This window comes from Athalia rosae, chromosome 2 (genome assembly GCF_917208135.1).
Source record: "Athalia rosae chromosome 2, iyAthRosa1.1, whole genome shotgun sequence".
In the NCBI taxonomy this organism is placed as follows: Eukaryota; Metazoa; Arthropoda; class Insecta; order Hymenoptera; family Athaliidae; genus Athalia; species Athalia rosae.
In genome coordinates, this window is record NC_064027.1 from 8,647,331 (window position 1) to 8,670,717 (window position 23,387).

Below are 23,387 nucleotides of genomic sequence, written 5' to 3' on the forward strand. Positions count from 1 at the left end.
AGTGCTGGCAAAAGCCAATCTCAATCGGTTTTATTAGTTTCGATTTCTTTCTCTCCCTCGTAACCCGCCACGTTTCGTTCTCCGCGGCGTATACAGCTCATCTCTTCGCGTTGGTTCAGTTTAGTTTGCTTTGTGCCGCACTACCGGAGTCCCTGAAGAAGGTTCGCGACGTTCGAATAGAAAATTACATTTCTTTCTTTTATCTCTTTGACTCCATTTCTCTGTTTTCTAGCTCCTATTAAATTCTGCAATTTCAGTACCTCGCGCATACCTCGATGTTCTTTTCTCTTCCAGTAGATTTTTGGCACAACCCGGAGGGACCTACGTACGTACCTATACGTCGTCTGGAAATATCGCGAGGCGTCCACCATCGATCGTATCGGGAGAATAAAAATAAACGAACGATTCGAACTTGCGAATAAAATCCAAAATTGCGTTCCCTTTTTCAGTTCTCGAGGCGCAACCTTTGGTTCACTTCGTCGGGCCGCCCATCCTCCTAGTTTTTGAAAGTGAAGACTCGGCACTCCTCGCCTCATTTTTTTTTTTTTTTTTTTTTTTTTCTCTTTGCTCCTTTTTCTTGCTCGTCGCTGCGAGCAGCCCTGACATCCTTGCGGACTAATAGACGCGCGATAAAGGACGCCGCATATCGACGAAATATAATAACAGTAATAATAGGCTGAGTGCATCAAAGGACATGAAGCGCGCGGCTAAAAGCATCATTTCAGAACTTCCACAACGTTATTTTTCATCACATCCAACGCGAGGGACTCGGTACTTCGCTACAGATTTCCACGGAAATTCAACTGGTTATATGCGCGATCATTTCATATACGTTTCGCAAAATTGGTACTCGCGAAAAATAATTGACCACTTACCGTTAGAAATATCATTTCCATTCACGTTTTTATAGACGCGCATCGCGTATGCATCTATTGTAACAAAGACGGAAAATTTTTTCTTCATTCTACCCGTTCACCGCTACATTGCAGCACTCGTAACAGCATTCTGAAAGCGAAATTATTAGGGAAATTTCATGGCATGAAGCGTATAATTATTCTCTCGCGGAACGACACCGTTGTGTCTCCATCACTGCGTATATGAATCCTACGAATATGCCTACTTTTCGTAATTCGCGGGCCGATAAATTCGTGAAATACGTAGACACGTATCCTCGCGAATAATCTTCTCGAAAATATGAACGGTGAATTTCATGAGCCAGGAGATCGAGGGCCGTCAGTACGGACGGCGGTAAGAATGTGTGGGATTTTCTGTGCACCCTGTAAAAAATGCACGTAGGTATGCACCTAGGCTGCATGGTAGTAGTGTGTAACTCGTTTGCAAGGCGATTGAATGACGCGGAGGAGTAACTGCAGCTGCGGAATCACCGTTGCCGTGAAATTAGGTATTTTGGTCTGCGGATTTTTGTAAAAACCACTCGGGACGGTGCAGTGTGCACGGAAGGGTTGGAATCGGGGGTGGTTTTTCCGCGGAGCATCATCCTCTGCTCTTCGGTTCTTCTCCTTTCTTCGCCACTACTCCCGTCTCGCCCCCTGCCGCGGGTAGCGTGTATTTTTTAAAAATCACTAACCCGCGAGACGTCGAATGTAAGGTACGTGTATACACCGCGGCGATATAATACCGATGGCAAAAAAGGAAGGAGTAGGAGGAGGAGGAGGAGGAGGAGGAGGAGGATGAGGATGAGGCCGCGAGGGGAGCGAGACGGTCGAGTCGCGGAGGCCCAACCACCGGATCGACCTGCAACCGTATTGTTGCGAATCCCGTTGTTTTGTTTTCCGTTTTCACTGGTAGCGACTCGACGAGACGACATACACCGCTTCTCCTCTCCGATGGTTAGGTACCGGCTGTTATTCACCGTCGTTCAACTTCCCCGTTCCCTATAGAATACCGCGTTCTCTGCGCCCGCGGTAGCTGCGAGGCACATTTTTAATTTCCATTGTTGTCAGGAGAACGGGAATCCCGCCCACGATGTGGCTGGCTTCTTCTTCGAGAGTCACCCGGTCGGCCCCTGTCTCGACGTCGCGACGCCATGACGCCGACCCGACGCCGGGAGTAACGGCGACAACGCGATACCGCCGCGGCGCGTCGCGAAAGACGGTTAGACGGTAGGTAGCCTAGGTACCCGCGTTCGTTGTAATTAACCGGTTCTCATTATGCACAACCTAAGGGAATGCTGCTACGAGTCTAATGAGATCACTTTACTTTTGATATCACCGTCCTCATACTGTTATATAGGTGCGCTCCGCTCTCGCGGGTTATCTCCTACCACGTTTTATATATATACTTTGCACTCCGCAAAGACTCTTTCGCTACACCGTAGATGTGCGATACGAGACTTCCAGCTCTCACGTGTATGTAACGTACATTCACCGAATCCCCGCGGGGGTAGCGCTATGCCGAAATTTCACACGCTCGTTAACTCCTACCGTAACGAAAAAACATCCCTTCTTTATCAGTGTTGCCTAACGACCCGTGGAAATCGATCGAACCTCGCGTCATCTTCACTTTTGTCATATAATTATTTCCAAAGCATTCCAAAGGTTTAACGAGACCTCGTTCATTGTTCGACATATTGTATAGGCGCACGATTGAGAATGATCATTCATTACGGTACATCCCGTTATAAAGGTCGGGTTTTTGATAAGGTCATCGCTGTTTAATTCAATTGCTAACGAGAGTTGAATTCCGTTGTACAGCGTCGATAGTCTGACGTTACGGGGTGTTGATTAGGAGCAAAAAAAAAAAAAAAAAAACGATGGAAAAAGAAGCGAGTCGTAAAATCAGCGGAACTTATACACGTCCGTTGAATCTGAAGATCTGATCCAGCGATAGCTGGGCCCCGAGTTTCTAGAATTATCTCTTTACTTCTTAGACTCGAAGTTTCTTTCCCACAGGTACGATATGCGAGTGAAAAATAAACCAAGTCGGATCGACGGCGGATAGATGATTTTTGTAACAGCCAGCGCTCCACGTATAAGCCTGATGTGAAATATCATGATTTTGAATTCAACGTTTACGGCGAAAAGAAACTCACGCCATTCGACGACGAACCTGCGAGAATTCCGATGCCGATCGAACGGGATTGTCGATTCCTGTAGCGCCCTTATGTAACTCAACGTGCGAGTATACGTGTTCCTTTATCCTTATGTAAATATTTTCATGATTTGATACATATATATATATAGGTAATATGTACCTCGTGCACACGTGTATACATATATATATGTAATCGGAAGCTGTAGATACGTGTGTACGTAGGTCATGCATAAGAGACGCTGCTTAAACAGAAGTACATATGACACGGCACGCGGTGTGCGATGCAACAAATATATAACGCAGGTAACGTATATAGGTGTATATATAGTTATGTGCGGTTCCTCGCTAAATGGTATAAACGCGAAAGCCATTGATTTTATTGGTGCAGGTCTATCGGGAGTTGGCAGCGGTCATTCGTCTTCGATCTATCAGCTGTCCATCGGATGTTCCGAGCGTTCGTCTCCCACCGCCCCCCCTCCGCCCCCCCGATTTTCTCCCCGTCTTTCTTCTTATTTCTTTGAGCGAGGACGGTGCGCCTTCGCGACTTCTTCGTCGCATACACGAGTCCTCTGCGAGGAACATCGGTATTACAATAGTGTAAGGGACGTAAATATTCCACCGTATATATATACATATATGTATATATGTATTTATTTCGTTTGCAGCGTAGGTGTATGTTGTGTGCAGTAGGGGAATAGCCGCAGCTAACTCGCGCACCCATATACCCATACCCATACCCGCGTCGAAGAGTATCGCTCTCGCGATTCTTTGTACATACGGGGGGGCCAAAGTCCCAGCGGATGGCGCTCAGATTCGACTCTTGGTCGCGGTAGTTTTATTGTCCTTCTGTATCCCGGATTCCGGGTTACCATTGGTCGCGAAATGTCGCTCGGGCCACGCCCCCGCAACCCGCTATAGAATCACAAACACGTCTAAAACCTTGTACAAATCTCCACGTTACACGTAGGCCACCTATACACGCAGAGGCGAACGTCGCCGCGACGCGATGTATATTATATATATATAGGTAGACGCGGGGTGCCCTGCGCCCTCGCGACTACCGCAGCCACCCTACACAGATCCGATGTGCCGTTCTTCGCTCGTTTCTCCGCGGGGCTTTCGCCGTATATACGCCGGTGGCGATGGTGCCGCTGCCGCCTCTCATCTCCCGAGTTTCTACTCGGGTCTTCCTCTCTTATTTGGTTGTGTTTTAGGGGGGAGAGAGAGAGAGAGGAGTACTCGACCGTACGTACGTACGTACGTACCTACCTTCCCTCGTGAAAAGCGGCAGGACTCGCCCGCGTAGCGAAGAACTCGAGTACTGCGAAACCCTCCAAACAATTCATTTTTATTCCCAACAAACACGCAACTAACTCTTTCGAACTTCCCTTCTCTCCTACTTCTTTGTATGTACCACCACCGCGCACACGTGCGCTGAAACGATCATGCTCGGATGTAAGAAAATTTGCGCGCAAAAGTCGAAAAGTACGCCGACATTTTATCATTCCCATGAAACGGAGAAATTCGAGAGAGAGAGAGAGAGAGAGAGAGAGAGAGAGAGAGAGAGAGAGAGAGTCGAAATTTCGATTCGTTCGAAAATCTTCGCCCGATAAATCGTAGACGTTTGATCTGACTCGAGATCGGTTCGTATCCACCGCTGGATTACAGAGGGAAGAGGATGAAGGACAGGAGAGAATCTAGGCACACTGATGAGTTTTTTGAGTACCAGACTCGACCAAGCCAAGCCGTTCGTTGTCGAGGAGCGTATGTGAGCTGGAGGAGTTCGGTCAACGAGGAGGAAGGTTTTGGGGGGGGGGGGGGGGGGGGGGGGTCGGAGGGGAACCCCGGCTTCGGTTTTAGACTTCCGTCCTGAAATACCTATACTTATCCTCCTCTCATTACTGCAACTTTCACGTTCAAGTGAGTGCAGCAGTTCTTTTCTCTATACGCAGCTTTCAGCCGGACCGATTCTCCGCGAGTTACGCTACAGTTACCAACTGTCCGTATCTCGTCTCCGCTGCACTTTGGCTTCACCGAACTCGCGACACGATAACTGCCCGGTGTAGGTTATACCGAAACTGAAGAAACTCAACTCAGCGTACAACGTTCGAAAAATTCAGGCATCCGGCCGACAACCCTTACGCGGACCTTGACCCGACCTTCGCGTAATTCCCACATCCTCGCCTGCGATACCCGTCATTTTGACGTCGTGAAAAATTTGGGAAAAATTTTTTTTATATACCCTCAGATCGATTCGTTTGTATCGCGTCGTTTCGTACCTCGGGGTCGGGGGCGCGTTACAGCGACGTTGTGTAATTCGAAGCAACGTTGATTAATTACACGTACTAAGCCCGGTCGTCATTCCCATCGCCGAGGGAAATACGATGGCTGTGTATATACGGGGTGGTAACGTGTATATATACGTCGGCGTATAAGGGAGATACTCGAAACAATTCCCCGTCACTTAACGAACCTTTTAATCCGCTCCCATGAGAAACGCGTGCGGCGCACAACCTACCCCCATAGATACACGTCGGTATTATAGGTATACGTAACGTTAATTCACTTCATCAAATCAACCCCCATGGGTCACGGGGTTATATCCGCGAATGATCCTAATACGCGTAATATGCACCGCTGCCGCTGCACCAATTGATATATGCGTATACCGAATGTATCGTATACTCCGCGGAGAAAATCCGAGCTCAGCTTTATTCCCGAATGGCTTTTCGCGGTGGGTCCTCCGACTAATTCTTCGCATTCCGCGGGGGGGGTGTGCGACCGATGGGGAAAAATCAACGTCCGCTGTCGTACGAACGTCATTTATTCGTGACCTTACAAAAGTCGGGAATACGGCGAAAAAACCGTTTTGTCCGAATCATTTCGCTCCGTCGACCCATCGGATTTCGGGACTCCGGTACATTGTTTTTTTTTTTTCGCAGGAAATTCGGCGGGCGCGGGCTGCGCGAGCTGGTCTCTCGTACCGCCCGAGGCGACGACGTGCCTCAAAACGAACGTGAATTTGCAAGAGGAAAAAGTATTGTTTAAAACGACGCGAAAGGAACTCGACACCGCGTGTGCGCGGCTAGATTTCAAAAGAACGCCGGCAACGACCGTCTCGCAAGATCTTCCTGCGGCCGCAAAAGATATGTTCCTCCGTGCGGCGTGTATACATATATATATATATATTATACGTATAGTCTCGTGTGTAAAACGGATAATATCTGTGGGTACGTACGTCGAGAGGTACAGTGTAAGTTGCATCGAGTTCTCCGACGATTTTCGTATTTTTTCTTCCCTGAAAGAGAGAAGAAACTGTAGACATGCACGACAAGGAAATAAAAGTAGGAGAATAGAAAACCGGGGATATGATAGGGGGAGGTAAAAACAGCCGGGAAATAACATCGGAACGTAGAACGTTCGTAGAAATAGAAGTGCAACGGTGGGAAGAAAGTGAGGCAAAGGTACGAGAGGTAAAGGAAAGTTTTGCGGCAACAAAAGTGGTCGATTTCTATCAATTTTTCGAGTTCGTTTTCGTCCGTGTATAAAGCACAATGCTGAAATCTAACGGAAATAAAGACGCCCCGCGGATATCTGGGTAATCTAGACGAATGGTTGCATTATATTTTTTTTCCCTTCCCCTCCCCCCCCCCTCATTGTTAAACCGTTCGAGTGTTTACGCAATAGACTCTTTGTCCCCCAGCGATGAGCAGCATTGTCTGTCGGCCGTGGTAAAGTCCGTCTGTTTGCCGAATAGATCCGGACCGGAGGGCCTTCTTCGCCTAGCCGGCGATGCCGAGTGGATGACGGGTGGTAGTAGGAGCTGCGGAGTTGGAAGACGGGCCGCGCCAACGGCACGTAGGAGTTCAACTTTTGTGCCATTATAAGAGCGCGCCCTCTTCCCCGGCGCTTTGTGTCGCGTACCCATCATCATCCCTCTATTTCGAGTTCTCTGTCGGAGGAGACGAGAGTCTGAGCGCCTTCTTAAGTTCCTCGAGTGTTCCGATCTTTCAATTGCCCGGATCGCCCGTGAGATCGTCGCGGCTCCTCACCGGCGCTCGCCGTCTTTCGTCCATCCCCCAATTTCTCCTCTTTCTTTTCACTTTACATCACTCTGCCATTGTCCCGCGCCGACGACGAGTCGCCATTTTGCGATCCGCCGATTCATACGACGAAATTCGCACCCCCCTCCCCCCCACCCCCACCCCCCGGACGCGCGCGTTCACGTAGCTCTAGACCCGGCAAAGTTTTTATCCGCAACGGCAGCTTTTCATTCATCTACGACGGTATCGACAAAGCCGCGCCACGATTGTTCTACCGTGCAATTGCAATCAATCAACGCCGTTCTGACCTATCGCGCTCACGTGCCGATCCAGATTATGTTTATTATCGAAACCCTGCGCTACCGCGTGCCGATTGTTTATCCAAAACTGACGCTGATCGAGCCTTCCGAGGAGGGGCTCGTGCGGCACTCAAAAACGATTTTTAGACGCCATCATGCCACGACAGAGGTGGCCATGTTTGCCACCCTTACGGTGTATCGCCGGTTCCCCTAATTTCTGCTTCCAGCACTCCGCAGAGCGACGGTCGCTAGGGTCCAGGGGGGGAAACTCGAGGGACGCTCTACAAGGGACGGTGTATCGGGGTGCCCCACTGCTCCACGAAAGTGCCCTATCGCCTCCATACAGTCGGTTACAAAATTTAATCGAGGACGCCCATTTCATCCTCACCCCTTGGGGAGGATTTTTTTTACTTGGCGCAAGGGACCCATGCGGGTATCAGATTATTCCCTCGACGTGCGGGAGCCTCCGGTTCCTATTCTCCTTTATTTCTTTTTTTTTTATTTATTTATTTTTTTTTTCATTTCATTTCATCTCTACTCCCATTTAATTGCAACGTTTCAACGCGAGTCTTCTGTGCGACTCCGCTATTCGTGAATTGTATAGCGGCCGTACTCGACTTTTTGTACACCTAATTGCGATCCCTCATCGGTACTCCATCCGTTACCACTTGATTCGAATTCCAACCATATATTATACACATATGCATCGAGTACGTCGTCGTGAATTTTATCGTCAGTGAAGAAAAAAAGGACGAAAAGTGAGGAGAGGATCGGCGATTTTTCCATCTACCGATCGATCGATGAAAAGTATACATTTCACAATCGAGTCCAAGTTCCATCTGTGGTAAGATCGAATCGATGTGGAGTGAAATTGAAACAAGAACCACACGAAAGTAACATACGTTAAATTACACACGTGGAATATATGTATATATGTATATGACGACTTTGTATGTACAACACATCGGCATCCCCGGGGCTACAGAGATGTGGAGTGGGTGGCGGCCGCTATATATGATCTCGCGGACCAATGAGTTGTTACTTTGAATTAGACTCCCGATTCTATTTGACCATTTTTCTTGTTCATTTGACCGAATCCCAACACGCGCTTTGCACCGCCGCTTTTGTTTTCTGTCTTTCTTTTTCTCTTTCATGTTACAGGGTTTTTTTTTACCTTTTTTCTATTCGTGCGCTACGTCTAGTTATGAAGCAGCAAAAAATACGCAACCTCATCGCGTACCTTCACGATCGTCGTCGTACCTGCGCGTAGTTTTATAGAGGTGTACAATTATATGGGAAAACGTTGAAACATCGCTGTATCAGACTTCTCGATATTTTTTCCCCTTTTTTCGGAGTTTCTCGATTTACGAGTTTTCGGTTATAGTCGTTCCTCGATTAAGAGGGAATGAAATATCCGTGCGATTTTTGTAATTCGATTATTTTCAAAGACGACGTCATTTTTTATTGGACATTTTCGGACCGTGAAAATTCATGAACGAAGCACGAACGTATTTTTTGTGCATTTTGTTTGAGCTTCGAATTTGGCGTAATGAAACGCGTGATATGTGCACACCGTACACAGGGGAATCATGTAACAATGATGACAAGTATCATAAAATTGAAAGTTTGAAAATCCTGCGGTACCCCACGATTACAACGAAATATATATAGAGACCAATTATCAGCTTATCGAATATTTACCGAGGACCGATTGGGCGTTAACAACACGTAAAGTTTCGGCGAAATCGTAAACGAATATAAACCGCGGATCAAGGATGTTTAATCAAGCGAACTTTAATCAACTCCGTTTGAAAATGAGCAATGTTCGCAGCCCTTGGTTTCTACCAACGTTTAACGCCGACGTTTCCTTAATGTTTTTTCCTCCAATTTAACCGGTTTTCACTGGAATACGACGCTGAGCTATTCAGAGGTATCGGAACGACGGCGTAAAACGTCCACAGACATTTTTCGCATACATGGTAGATCCGAATCGAAACGAAGTTTCAATAGATCGTAACAAAAGCCCCGAGTCTCATTCCCATGGGGGTAAACCTGTACGATTTCCATTTAGAAAACAAACCGTGGAGCCGCACCGCACGGTCGTGGTTTCACGAATCCGTGAGACATTCGACAATTCACGTGTCCTCTGATATCGCTCGCACTCGAACACCCGTGTGAATTATATCTACAAATGTATACAACGTACGTACGTACGTGTCCTACGTATTCGAACAAACGCCTCTTCAGACCAACTAGATATTTGCCGAGATTACATAATTTACAGAAGAACTACGTAGAGCGAAGACTGCAGGACAAATTAAATGCGATGTGCATTTGTACGTGGATAATACGAGCCGGCGTAGAACCGTAGGCACTTTCGGAATAGGTACGTACGTACGTACGTACATAGTACATAGTACCTATTCCGGTTCTACGTACGTACGTAGGGAAAAACTTGTATGTGCATAGGTTATGGGCCTGCATGAAACGCAACTCGTTAGGGTGGACGTCCAACGACTGGAAGGAAGACGTACTCGACGCGAACTCGTCGGACCGTCGTCGGTTCCGAGCCGTTCTGAACGTTATATAGTGGGGAAGCTTCAGTTCTCCGAGAAATCTTACAGCATCCCTCAAAGGGATAAAGAGCTTTTAAGATAAAAATGGAGTACGTCAGGCGAGGTCGGGTTGACTCGAGGAAGGCGTACATGCGCTGCCCGAGAAGAAACCGTGTGGCGTACGCGAGGGGGATGCATCTCTTTGTTCTTTGGACAACTCTCGGACAATGACGGGGGGAGGGGGTGGGGTGTATACGGTAGCGACACGTACCACCTACCTCTGCGTAGCCCGACAAATAATTAACGGAATTGTCCTACTCTGCCACAAGCCGTTTCTCCTCTGTAGTATAACGATTTTGACGAAGCCGACCACTTCGAAACTGGCACACCCGGCTTGTGTGCGCACAATTCTACCCACGCGTACCTCCAAGACGCCGGAGTTTCCCCTCTGGCTTTGGGGTCAACTCGTGAGCTCGGTTATCTGCATCCTCGACAAAGACGTCGACCCGATACCCTGTACAGTTATCGCCCGGTAACGAGGTTTGATCACGGGACATCGAGTCGCCGAATTTCGAACGCTACGTCCAAGAGACGATTCGAAACTTTCGAGAAAAATGGCAAACTCCGAATCCACGTTACGCGCTTAAAATATAATCCTCGGTAATCCCGTTGCTTTTCGACTCTCGGTTCAAGGGTGCGAATTACGATCAAGTGATCGAATTACCTCCTCAAATGATTATCGTTATCGTTGGTATTAACGCTTGTCTCTCGGCGATGGCGATCAGCCGCCGATTTTCCGTATACCTGCGCGATCGCGACGAACTTTATTTTCGAAGACGAACATGGCCGCTGCTCGATATATTCAGAGCCGGGGTATACACGGTAGGTCGGAGTTTGGATTCGACGTTGTGCTCGACTATAATTCAACCGCATCGAGCAGCCCTCCGGTATATTTGTTGTTTGACCAATGAGGAACCAGCGCCGCTTCATAAAGCCCATCAACCCCTCCGTGAGATTCAATTATGCCGTTGCACCGACGCATACGTAAAGCGCTGCGAAATACGCGCGTATAATACATGCAGCCGCTGATAAAATGAGAACTGATAATTGAGCTTCGATAAAAATTTACCCTCTATATAAATTCATCCGACCGGTGAGTCATTGTCGCGCAATTATAGCTATTTCCGACGTTCGCTTTTTCGTTTCCCTAGTTTTCCAAAGTCCGCTCTCCGATCCGCCATCGAAAAGCAAATATTATAGGGTCGCATTTTTTTTTGTATTAAAACTTATATCCGGAACAGACTCGAAGTTCCACGCACAAATCGACGAAGCAGTTTCGCTGCGAAGGAGAAAAGATTGCGAAGAAAAGAGATGTTCAAAATTAAGATAAGAAGAAGAAAAGAAAAAGAAAAAAAAACAGAAAAAAGAGCAAGTGGGAGTGATTTTGCGTAGAATGTGGTATACCTTATACACGTCTAGATAGAGTTTGAAAAGGCGGCATCGTTCTTGATGCAGGCCCTTCGCGTGGCTCGGAACGGGCGAAGTGTGTTTAAAGTTGAAGGCGGTGTAGAATGTTGAAACCTGAGCCGCCGCGAAGCGATGGCCCCTTCGTGGCTGAGGAACAATCCGAGCTTCAAAAGGCAAACCGGTGCTGCGAGCTTTTCTAACTTTTTCAAACTTTGTCTATTCGCCTTGCACGAGCTGAACCTATACCCAACTACCCACGCTAAATGTCTGCCAGCTAGTTGAGAAAATAGAAGAAGAAAAAAAAAATGAAAATAAAAATAAAAAACGAACCAAACAGTTCAACAACTTTTTTTCACCTCGGCACTTCGTTGCGCTGCAGTTTAAATATTCGGATGAAGAGACACGCGCGCGGGTTTCGACCGTTTATTCGATGTTTTATTTTTCAGTTTTTTGTTTTTTTTCTTCCTTTTTCTTCTACAACGATCACCGATTTCTCTTCGTGCCAAATTAACCCCGTAGTTTTTACGCACGGGTATATGGAATTTTTCACATTCCGTTCGGTACAGATATATCTACTCCGGTTTATATTTTTTTACTCTAACGAAAGAAAACAAAAATTCCGTTAGATATTGTGTTGCAAGAAAAAAATAAATAAATAAAAAACGAATCGTACCGTAGACGCGACAACAATTTGAAAATTGCAAAAAGTCCATGAATGTAAATTAACTTTGACCAACGGGATGGTGATGATCCTGAAATTCCGCCAGATTTTCTCTTGCCGAATCGAAGCGAGTCGCAAATCAATTTTCTGAACTGACGTCGGCGACTAGAAGAACCTGATAGTTATACATGTACAGCGTAAACGAGCGGACATGAGAATCTGAGGGAAACTTTACGATATTTACTTCAACTTTTAGTTAAACGACATGTAGACCAATAATCGATCGTTCTAAACTGGAAGTGAACTCGCGATTCCGAAGTTAGAATATCGGTGAATTATTTGCGAAATAAATTCGGAGCACTGCTGGCTTTTTTTTTTTTTTCTTCTTCTTTTCGGTTGGAAACGAAATCTTTTGTTGGCCAAAGAAAGGGTTGTATATTTGTACAAATTCAGGTGGAGCTCTCCGAATTTCAAATTGACAATCTTGTGCGATTGTATGTACGTGTATCAATTGAAAATAATTCGTCGGCCGGGGTGTATCAAATTCAATGGAAGAGAAATTTCGTTTAGGGGAATGAAGGTCACCTCCATAAATACCAAATCATCTCCATTATACGCAGTATATTTATACATCGTCCATATGCACAACGACGCCCAAAATAAATCGATCAACACCACAGCTAAATACGTAATTTTCAGTTACATCACTTACGGTTCCACTTTACGTACTTATACATCGACAAGACGAACAATTTCCACACCCCTCTGCAGTTTACGGAGCTTTCATTAATTTATCATCCGAATATCTCGTTCGCACTCGAGGAGTCCACGTAATGTGCAAATCATATGCGAAATGAATCCAACACGAGTAGATGTTGTAAATTGTTTTTTTTCGTTTTCTTTTATTTTTTTCACAGTGCAGACAGTTGGAAAAAAAAACTAGAAATCGATCTATTTGTACAGTTCATTTACCTACACTACATACACGGGTTTGAGATCGAATGATTTTTAATTAAATTCGCCGTTCGTTGAAATACGTGCGCTTTATCTCATTCTAATATAACCGAATGCCATTTTTCAATTTTTTCAATACCTTCCTTTATCTTTTTCCCTCTCTTTCGCAAATGCTCGGATCTCTGGGAAGCCACTTTTCCCTTTTTGAAATAGATAGACGATTCCGCCGGCAGCTAAAGATTAAACTTGGCAGGGAACCCAGTTTTTAGCAATATAGCCCGGGGCCTGTTTGCACACCTGAGAAAAACGCAGCGTGATGTGGAGGTATAGGATTTCCCGGTCTTCGTCGCATATATATAGGATTATAACTGTGAAATTCCATTGAATCACTGCTACGTTACACTCACATAATACACATACCGCGTGTACACCCTCCCGCAGATTCGTACTACCTAAGCATTGGTCCTACATATAGGTACAATAGGTTTCCAAAATATCTAGACAAAGGACCTCCGTACTCGTAACTATATTACACATTTATGCCCACCAAAAATCTATACGGGTGTCTAGAATCGACAGTAATATCGCATTTCCACGATATTTTCAAACCGACATTTCCGCACCGTGATTCACGGCGGTCGTAAAAAAATTTCAAAATCTACCCCCCCCCCCCCTCGATATTTTCTCTTTTCTTCATTCTTTTCTTTATCCCTAGATTCTTTTTTATTGTTTACCTAACCTATGAAACGCAAGTAGGTATTCAATCGACGAATTTATCGTAACGGATTATAATTGAGGAACGATGAAAAAAATAGATAGATACAAACATTTCAATAATGTTCGACGGTTGTCGTTGGGTCTGTCCACCATATTGATCGCGAAGGCGTAGGCAGTCTACCTATATCTATTACGGGATGGCTTCGGGGGTGGTTTCACCCCTTGCGGCGCGAGGAGTCGGGCGGGGGCGAAGGGGAAAGTAGGGAGACGATGGATTCGGGTGGCGTTGGAGCCGACACTCACGGGTGCCGGCGTTACCATGGCTACCACCACCCTCGCTGTGAACAAACTCTCTCCACGTCATATTGGCATAGTATATTCCCCACACCGTCGAGCCAAATAACCTACCGGGTGGCACTACCAGATTTTCACCCCTATTTTCCCATCGCTTCCACACACGCGCCGCATCACCACGATAACGTATCGCACACTCCCTCTGCGTATTTCCTCCGCGCGACTGTTTCATTACACGTTGAAAAAAGTCACGCGATAAGGACTTTTTTTTTTTTTAACTACCTTTTTTCATTCAATTTTTCAAAGGTTTTCAAATTTATTCGAACGATTTTCCGTGGAAGGTAATTTTCATTTTTCATTTTTTTGAACCCTCCATTCAATGATCCGAATGGCAAGTCTTTTCATTCGATTATTTTTCACTAGAAGCGGCTCAGGTATTCTGAATTTCGTTTTTTGGTATCTACAGTGCGGCGTTCGATGTCGCATCGATAAAATTAATATAGTTATCTAGAAGAAGTTGGCTGGGGCATTTTGATTTAAAAAAAAAAAAAAAAAAAAAAAACAATATGCGTTACTATGTGCTAGCTGTGTGCTATAATGTGCCGCAATCCGAACTTGAATATCTCCCAAAATGGCGTCGGAATCGTAGAAATTATAGCACACGACTAGCATGCACACTGCGGCACATTTTTTGTCTTTTCGAAAAATCAAAGTGTCGCTGCTGAGGGAAAAAAGTTTTTTCGATTTTCCTCCAACGTTTTTCGGAATTTCGGGACCAAAATTACGGCACATGGTTAGCACATGTATACATCTATGCTAGCACATTTTCGTTTTCGCGGCAGGTGATTTGAATAATCCTGAAACAGCGGTACGATGAACCGCCGAAAACAGACGCGCGGCAACAGTTTCTCCTCGTCAATGGGACAGGTATGTTCATTCGTGCGAAAATTTTACCTGCACATCGAATGGCGGGGAGGTAGACGTCGGTGAATGATCATTCGAAACGTGAAATGTACGGAGGGATATATTTATAATACACGCATTTACCTCGAGTATTTTACGCGAATGTATGAAATTCTATTTCACATATTGGTGTACGTACAAGGTCTTACGAATATACATTGTAATATTTACTGCAGAGTTGAAGATCGTGTAATTGCGGAGTCTGAATTCAGCGCGCGAGCGGCTGATGTACTTGAAAATTACTATTTCCGTGAAATTAGGTAACAATGAAAAGATGCCCCGGACCGCGATCTGAGATGAGTGTGTACCGTAGCGTCTAGCTGTCTATCTTTGGAGAAGATACCTGCAATAAAATTCAACATCTTTGGGGTGGAAATATACCTACCTCTGGCAATATATGGTATACGGCTTCCTCTTCCACCTGAACAGTTTCTTTTCCTTTTTTCTTTTTTTTTTTTCCATTCAATACACGTTTCTTCTGAACAATAAACGAGAAAATACATCTCTTCGTATACAAAGAAAACATGAAGTTCATAAGTTACGTAATTTTACGTCTTTCTCACGCAATGGACCCTGCATCTCATCGGTCAAAGATTTCACGTCTCATTCCAACGAAATGCGAAAAATGTTTAGCGTCGCAGCTATTACAGGTACGATATCAGGTTCTTCGCGGAATCGAAGCGAAGAGTATAATTCAGGTACGTATCCCACATATCTACGTAGGTGTACGAAATGTAAAATCAGATATATTAAAATTCCAATAAATGGAGCGCCGCGTATTCGGTCTTCTCGGTCAGCTTATTTTTTTCTCACCGTTTTCATCTGCCCCGAAGGCAAATTTCCGAGCAAGCAGGGTAGCGGGTGAGGGGTGGAGGGGACGGTCTGCAGCTCGGGGCGGGAAAACGAGGTTGAACCCCAACCCGGCGAACCGGGGGGTGTGGGGGGGGGGGGGGGGGGAGCCGGCGAAGCGAAGCTCATTTTGTCGGCGACGGATGGAGAAGAAGAGTCTCGGGGTGGCGTCACCGTGGCTCGGGGGCGGCAGAACGAGAGAGAGAGAGGAGAGCCGCGAGAGGGAGGAAAAAAGACATCTCGATATTACGCTCCGTGAGCGAGAATAAGATAACCGTATATACCTACGTATCTATATATATGTATGTCGCGTATAGACACACAGAGATATGCGAGGGTATAGCTGGAGGTTGAACACCGCAGCGGTGGAAGGCACCGGCAGAAAACGTCGAGCGTATAGGACGCGGAACGCCTGGCTGGCGACATTATTAGACGCCCCCGGTGAGTGGGTGTCCTGTAGTTACGGCCGTGTATATTATAACTACGTATACGTATATATTGACACGCACACCGAGTAACGCGGAGATGTAGAACGAGGCGCATTTAGCCGTGGGGTTATGCGATGGGGCGTTTGCTGAAGTCGGGTGTATCGGGGAACCTCGAGGGGGTTGGCTTCGCAGTAATGAGAAGAAAAGATGGGGGTGCGGATGAGGCGCGCGGTGGCGTAAGGCGTATACATATATATATATTTATATCGTTGAAAAATTTTGCAATTTTTCTTTCTTTTTTTTTTTACATTCCCCGAAATTTTTTACTTCCACCTCGCTATTTCTTTCCATTTTTCTCTCGTTTCTGTCCCGTCCGTACCAACGTTCCTCCTTTTTTTCTCTTTTTCTTCTTCATTTTTAGTTCGCTCGGTTCAACTTCCGTTGAATATACATGTCTACCGCGAATATTCACGGTGATGTTCGCGAATATAAGAGGAATATTTTTTCATGCTCTTCCGTCTGCTCCTCGAATTACCTTCGTATCGTGACGTTCGGATATCTACCGTCTGTGTATCCGTGGTATATATATATGTATATATGTATATGTATATATTTATTTAAACGTTGTTCCGAACTCCGAAAATCCCCGAGGTAATTGATGTTCCGATAACAACCCACGGAGTTGTCGAAATGTTTACACCGCGATACATCTTGCGATCCGCATGACAGCGGACTATCTTCTTTTGGCTTTTGCCATTTTTTGTACACCACTCGTTACACCGGAGATTTTCCACGAAGATGCAGCGACTTCTGACTCTGATTCATACACGTATACCTGAAACAAAGAAGAAGAAGAAAATCCGGCACAATCGAGGTGAGAAAGATGCAATCGATTCCGAACACGGATTTCGACCTCAACAGATCTCACCGAAGGTTGAAGAATATTTTATCAATTAATCGTACCCGAGTAGCGGGACCATTGTTTATCACCCTCCTTCCTCTCTGGTATAAACAGTGTATGGAAACTGCGGAACGAACAATATATCAGTGAACAATGGAGCGTTGACGTCACACGCGCTAGACGAGAGCTATACACACGTAAAAACATTAGTCAATGGGTGTGTACCGTTTGTATAATTTTCACGAACGTTGAACCGTGGATATGCGGCGCTGATGACGAATGGCGATATTTATAGTCACGCGTATCGATGCTGCTTTGCATCTATACGCTTGTAGACACAAACGTCCGTGGGGAGGGTCCCCGGTACCGCTGGGGAAAAGGGTCCTAAACTTGCCACGGCTTATCCCGAAATTAAACGCAGTCGGTTATCCCGGGCTTTCATTCGATTCGAGATTTGAAGATAGGGAGACCCCCCCCTGTGCAGCGACAGCAGCTCGACGGCGAGGGTGCCGCGAGAAATGCGGGAGGGTGAGGGAGGAACCGGCGAACGGAGAACGGAAAACGAGAAGAGGGTCTCGTCGAAGGCTGACGCTGCCGCTGTCGCGCGGGGGATGCGGTATCCGAAGACCCTTGGGGTGGGTCAAAATTAAAATCGCTGTCACGGCGATATATTGCTCCTCGTCGGCCCAACGCTAGCCCCCCGTATGTAACTTTTTTCTTCGCGAAGAAAATTGGCGAACTTGGCATCGTTGTGTAGCGGCGATGGAGAACCCGAAACGTCCGCTCTTGCGGCTGTTGGGTTGAATTCGATCTCCCGGAAACTTTACGCCGCGATCGCCGCTTGTTATCCGCACCTCTGCGGATCGAATTGATTTTTCCTCAACAGATTAAACTTTCGGATAACAATAACGAATAAAATCGGAGATCCTTTATGCAGGTTCATGTGGCCGGGGGAAATTAGCGATTGTTAACTTGAAACTGAAATTAGTGAAGAGATGAAAAATAAAAAAATGATGGAAAAGTTCGTTATCCGTCGTTTATTTCGTTTCCAAAATGTACGCAACGGAACAATACGTACGGGTACGTCATCCGTTTATTTCATCGATCACATGAGAATTCCGAGCTGAATTTGAAAAACGTTATCTCCATTATTTTCATCCGCGGCGCGGCTTATCGCGACGCTATGTTTGAAATTCAAACGTTAATATCCAGTATAGGTCGCATCGCACGACCGGATGAACGCAACCTGAAAATATCAGCGTTTTCATCGTTTACGCTCTCTGGCAGGGGGACGCGAATTTTACCACACCCTAGTGCGTGTCTTACCCCCGGGGGTTGACGTTAGAATGACAATGAGGGTAGCGAGAAACGGGCGGCCGACTGGTTTACGAGTAGGGGGTTTATACGTTCGTTGGTAACCAATCACAAACATCTACAAACAGCCCCTTTTGTACCGGAGTCTCGCCGCCATCGCTTCTGGCACCGAAATTCACCGGCCGCGGTACGTATTCGTCGCTTCTGACTTCGGATCGCATGGAAAAATTGGAGAAATTTTTCTTTATACTCGTCGAAACGATATACGGCGCGGTTGACGCTCCGTACATCCGGAATCCGCGGAACAATTGTTCTTCAGGAATTTTATTATCGTATCGATACGATTCGTTATTGTTCGTTACGCCCAGGCTACGTATTGTGTCAATCTCTTCGAGCGAAGAGCAACCTTTGTTGCGCCCCAACATCTCCAACTTATTATTCAGCAGAGGAAACAATGGAGTGCAAGAGCTAAGAGGAGGAGGTCGTCGAGTGCGAGCGGAGAGTGACAATTGCCTGAATGTCGCGATTTTTATTGCCGCGCTTGTTATATTCCGCGGAATACCGCATATCAATCTTTTTAATTAGAAAACGGAAGGTGGATGTACGGTGTACATACATTATATATATATATATATACGTATATACGAGTGTACATCAGTCCTTGATATTGCCGAGCTGGGTCGTTGCGCGTACATAGGTAGGTATAATACAAGTACTTCTTGTACGCGACTCGATTCTCTCCTCCATCTCGCTTTCCCCTCTCTCCGCCACTCCAGAGCTCTTTGCAGAAGTCCCGCGCGCGCGTTCGCGTCATTTCTGCAGATCCCCGCGTATAATTTCCACCTCCGGACTTATAATTCTTCCTTTCACATTCTCCGTTGCACACCCCAACGGCATGAATGCGGCGTGGAAGTAGTGGCAGTAATTAGTGGTTCGCGTAATTATTGCGGCAAAAAGAAAAAAGAAAAATTAAAAAAATTAAAAAAAAAAAAATGAAGAAAATAATGAGCGAAAAAACCGAAAGAAAATGAAAAAATACATATACATATACATATATATTTCAGAGTAAAAAAAACAAAAATCTCGGCGCAGCAAAGCTGAAGGGACTCGTACGAGAAGGGGTGTGCCGGTATATACGAGGGTGGTAAAAGAGAGCCCTTGAGACATGGTGCAGTTTTCGAAAGGCAACCAGCCATTTCATTCCCTCCTTCACTTTGACGGTTTTTTTCAAATTATGAAAGAAAATGGAACCGGGGAACGGCAGTCGCTTCGATACGTCCGGATAACTGCACTTCGAGGAAGTCCCGTATATTATTCCGAAAGGGTTTTCAAGGTTTATTGTACGAAATATTTTCGAACGTTCGTTCGGATACTGATTCATTTATTTTACTATTTTCCAATCTTTCGCGGGTGAAAAGCATCGATGTAAAACGAGCTGGTCGAGTACACACGTAACCGTATAGAGCGCATATTTCGCCGTGCATCGAAGTACGCGGTTCCCAATTAAACAATATTGGTATTTAACGGGACGCGCGAGCTGCACTGTGCAGTATAGTCGGGATCAATCAACTATTTCGTTCGTTTTTAACGTTCAATTTAACGAATTGACAAAAGTATTTTTCAAACATTCCAGTTCGTACGTACCCTCCTACCTATAACGCAAAAATCGCGATGATGGTTCACTAAATTGAACAACCCATACTGCACCTATGCGTGCACGTAATTCTTCCGTGAACTTCTGTTGCAGATATAAAAGGTACGAACAAAACCATTAAAAAGAAAAAAAAGAAAAAAAACTAATGATAACAAATAACAAACAACGTTTTCGTTTGATCGTTTCGCGTTTGCACTCGTTCTTTATTTTTTCACGGTTCTATCGAAAGCGCTTCGTAATTTCGATGTAAAAATGAACTGGACGAACGCATATAAGGGTACAGATCTACGCCGGTTCGACCCTCCGATCGTACGTACAAACCTGGTCCCTTCCGCCTCCAACTTTCACCGTGAAGAAATAATGAAAGAAAGAAAAAAAACCATCTCCAAATCTACGCCTCGTCTATGGCTCGAGTTGAAGGAGGTATGTATATATACCGCTGCTCAGTTCCCGAGGGTTGAAAATTCAAAGTTTTGGCGTCGTGGTGGTGCAGTTACGAACGCCCGCGGGTTTATCCGGGGTAGGTAGGTAGGTGTATATATAACGTATACGTGCATACAATATAATATGACGGAAATGTCAGTCAATTAATAAAGAATCATAACAGAGCCGACTAATTTCTGCTTTTGTTGTCGCGATGATGGACGGACGGACGAGTGGCCATTATACGCGGCCTTGTATGATCGGTCAGATCCGTATCTCGACAAGCGGTTCCGCCTTTCAACTACCGTATACCGCGGTATAAGCCGTCAAAATGTTCGGAGCGGAACCTTTTGCCCCGTACACGTGCCACCGCCGCAGCTATACACGTACAGGCGGAACTCGCTTTGCGTTTTAACCGCTACTAATTGGGGGAGGGAAATTTTTTTTTTTGTTTTTTTTTGTTTTTTTTTTTTTTTTTTTCAAAATACGCATCGACCGCGTTTCGGCTATCGCAGACACCAGCGGCTCTGACCGTGAATTCCGATTGACATTGCAGGTGCACGTAATGGTAATCGGGTAACCGCGGAATTCGACGTACGAATAACGATCCTTGCTTTATAAACTACGGTACGATAATAAGGCCTCTAAATTTTGCGGAGAAATCCGTTGATCGAAAACAAGGCGAAGCGGCGGTTCGCGCCCACCGCCACCGAACACTTTGAGAAGGAATTCGGAACCCTCTAGACTCGGAAAACGGTCCCCGGGGTTGAAGTAATTACGAGCACTACCCAGACAGCTTCCAGTCAACGAAGCTTCGCCGCCTGAATTTCTGGTACCTACAACGGAATATATAGATAGATATTTATACGTTACATATCTACCCTAGGGATATACGTGTGTACATAGATGTATATAAATGCCTGGTGAATACTCGTGAAACGCGAGGAAATATATATACACATACATATATATATATAGCGGAAGGTAGGTACAGTGGAATAATATAGTTAAGCCTAGCGAGGCATTCTGCAGAAGGGCCGAACTGCTCCAAAGGGGGAAGGTAAAACGGTTTCATTAGAGGGCTTTGGGAGAAACGAGGGATAGGGTCACAGGGATAAGGGATAAAGGATAGGGATGAGATGGGCGACTTCGGCTCTCTCTCCTACGTTATATTATAGGGTCTCCAGATATCGCGTGTAAGTACCGCACCGTGCACGGGATCACAGAGGATCCCCGAAACCCCATAGAATTTTCAACCCGCGAAACCCACCCCGGAGGGGCTACCGTGAACCACGCTAGACGCGCGGATACGGATTCGCCCACCCTTAAAGTACCGAAACCGAGAGTCCTTTGCCGTCAGAAAATCGTATCGCCTGAGAGAAAGGCACCAAACTGTCTCGCGCTTCTCTTTCGGATTACCCAGCTTCTCCGAAAATCCCACGATAATCTTCGCGACGAGAGAAATAATTTATAAAACACGCAGAATCGCGCGGTCGGTCGTTTTTCGTCTCTCTGTCTCTCGTCTCCGCACTGTATTTGAGATTTTTTTGCGGTATTAGGTCGTTGCGGCCCCGGCGATAGGGATGTAGGAAGGGCCATCGCACCGGGGCAGCTCCTAAGGGGCGGGAGGGAGTTCCGTAAGGTTTTTTGGCGGTATGTTTGATCTCCGGTGTATACCGCCGCGCCTAGAACGCGGTTGTATACGTACACCCATTATACGTGTACGTATAAGCCGCGTTGCATTACCCGCTCCCGTTTAACATCATGATTATTATTTATTCCGCACATTATATTATTATACGCGAGGTCCTTTTTCGTATCAGATGGGCGGAGGGCCCCAGACTAGTTATTAGTCCTCTATGACAGGCCCATAATCCGAACGTTCGTATAATACAAATTCGAAATATAATGCCCATTAGCGAAAGCTCATTCAACCTTCGGGAACCCCGCGATCCCTTTTACTATAATATTGTATATGGTAGAAACGGTTCGGCTACGTAAGGTAAACCGAGTACTTTCATCGGGGAAAAATTATAATTAGGGCGCGGAATCGCGGCTGTCGAAGATTCTCTAAATTCGTTTGTTTGCTTTTTTTCAGAGGAAGTAAAAAAGCAAATCGAAGAGCTTCGGACCAAGAACGAAGAATTTGGGGCGTCAGAGGGAGAACCGTGCCTGGAGAAGAAGCGAGAATCGGGTGAGTTTTGAACTGTAACAAACTTCATCTAAGCCGTTGCGGGGTCATTAATTCGCAAGTCATGTTCGCCTTCGATTATCCGCACGGATTATACTCGCGTGAAAAAAAAAAAAACAAGAAGAAAATTCACAAAACCGAATTTATTTTGTTTGGTGAAAATCGAGTGCATTATTAATTTCATCTACATTCAACGCGTTGCGCATACGAATTATGGAATATACGAAAACCACGCATTGTTCATATCCCAGATATATAGCGCGATAGATTTGACGTGTTTTGGTTTTTGGATTTTTTTTGTTTCGAAGTCGACGCCACTTTTAGAACACTGTTCGGTAAATACATATCGTGGTCGGTCGGCGGGTTGAACAGCAGAAGCTGTACATCACGGTTTCTCCTGTATTTCGAACAGACCGTATATATTCTGAATAACGAATACAAATTCTAAATACAGGACAATAGTTCGAAAATGTATACCTGTACATATATTCTACTTTTCGCATGATGCGCTTTTCCCCGGGAATTTCAGCATTTATCATAGCTGATTGTAAGTAATATTTCAGATAATGAATTATGCGAAGTGCGACTACCTTAACAAGCTATATAAAGTTGTGTTCGAA

General features: G+C 45.6%; 1 protein-coding gene across 1 annotated transcript in view; it reads left to right on the top strand.

The window, feature by feature from the left end:
- The window catches only part of LOC105683890 (Fanconi anemia group J protein homolog), a 49,043-nt gene that overhangs the window by 16,824 nt on the left and 8,832 nt on the right, over positions 1-23,387 (top strand). The window contains exon 5 of the mRNA XM_012396862.3: positions 22,675-22,770. Coding sequence (XP_012252285.2) covers positions 22,675-22,770 — 96 coding nt within the window. The remainder of the gene's footprint in view (positions 1-22,674; positions 22,771-23,387) is intronic.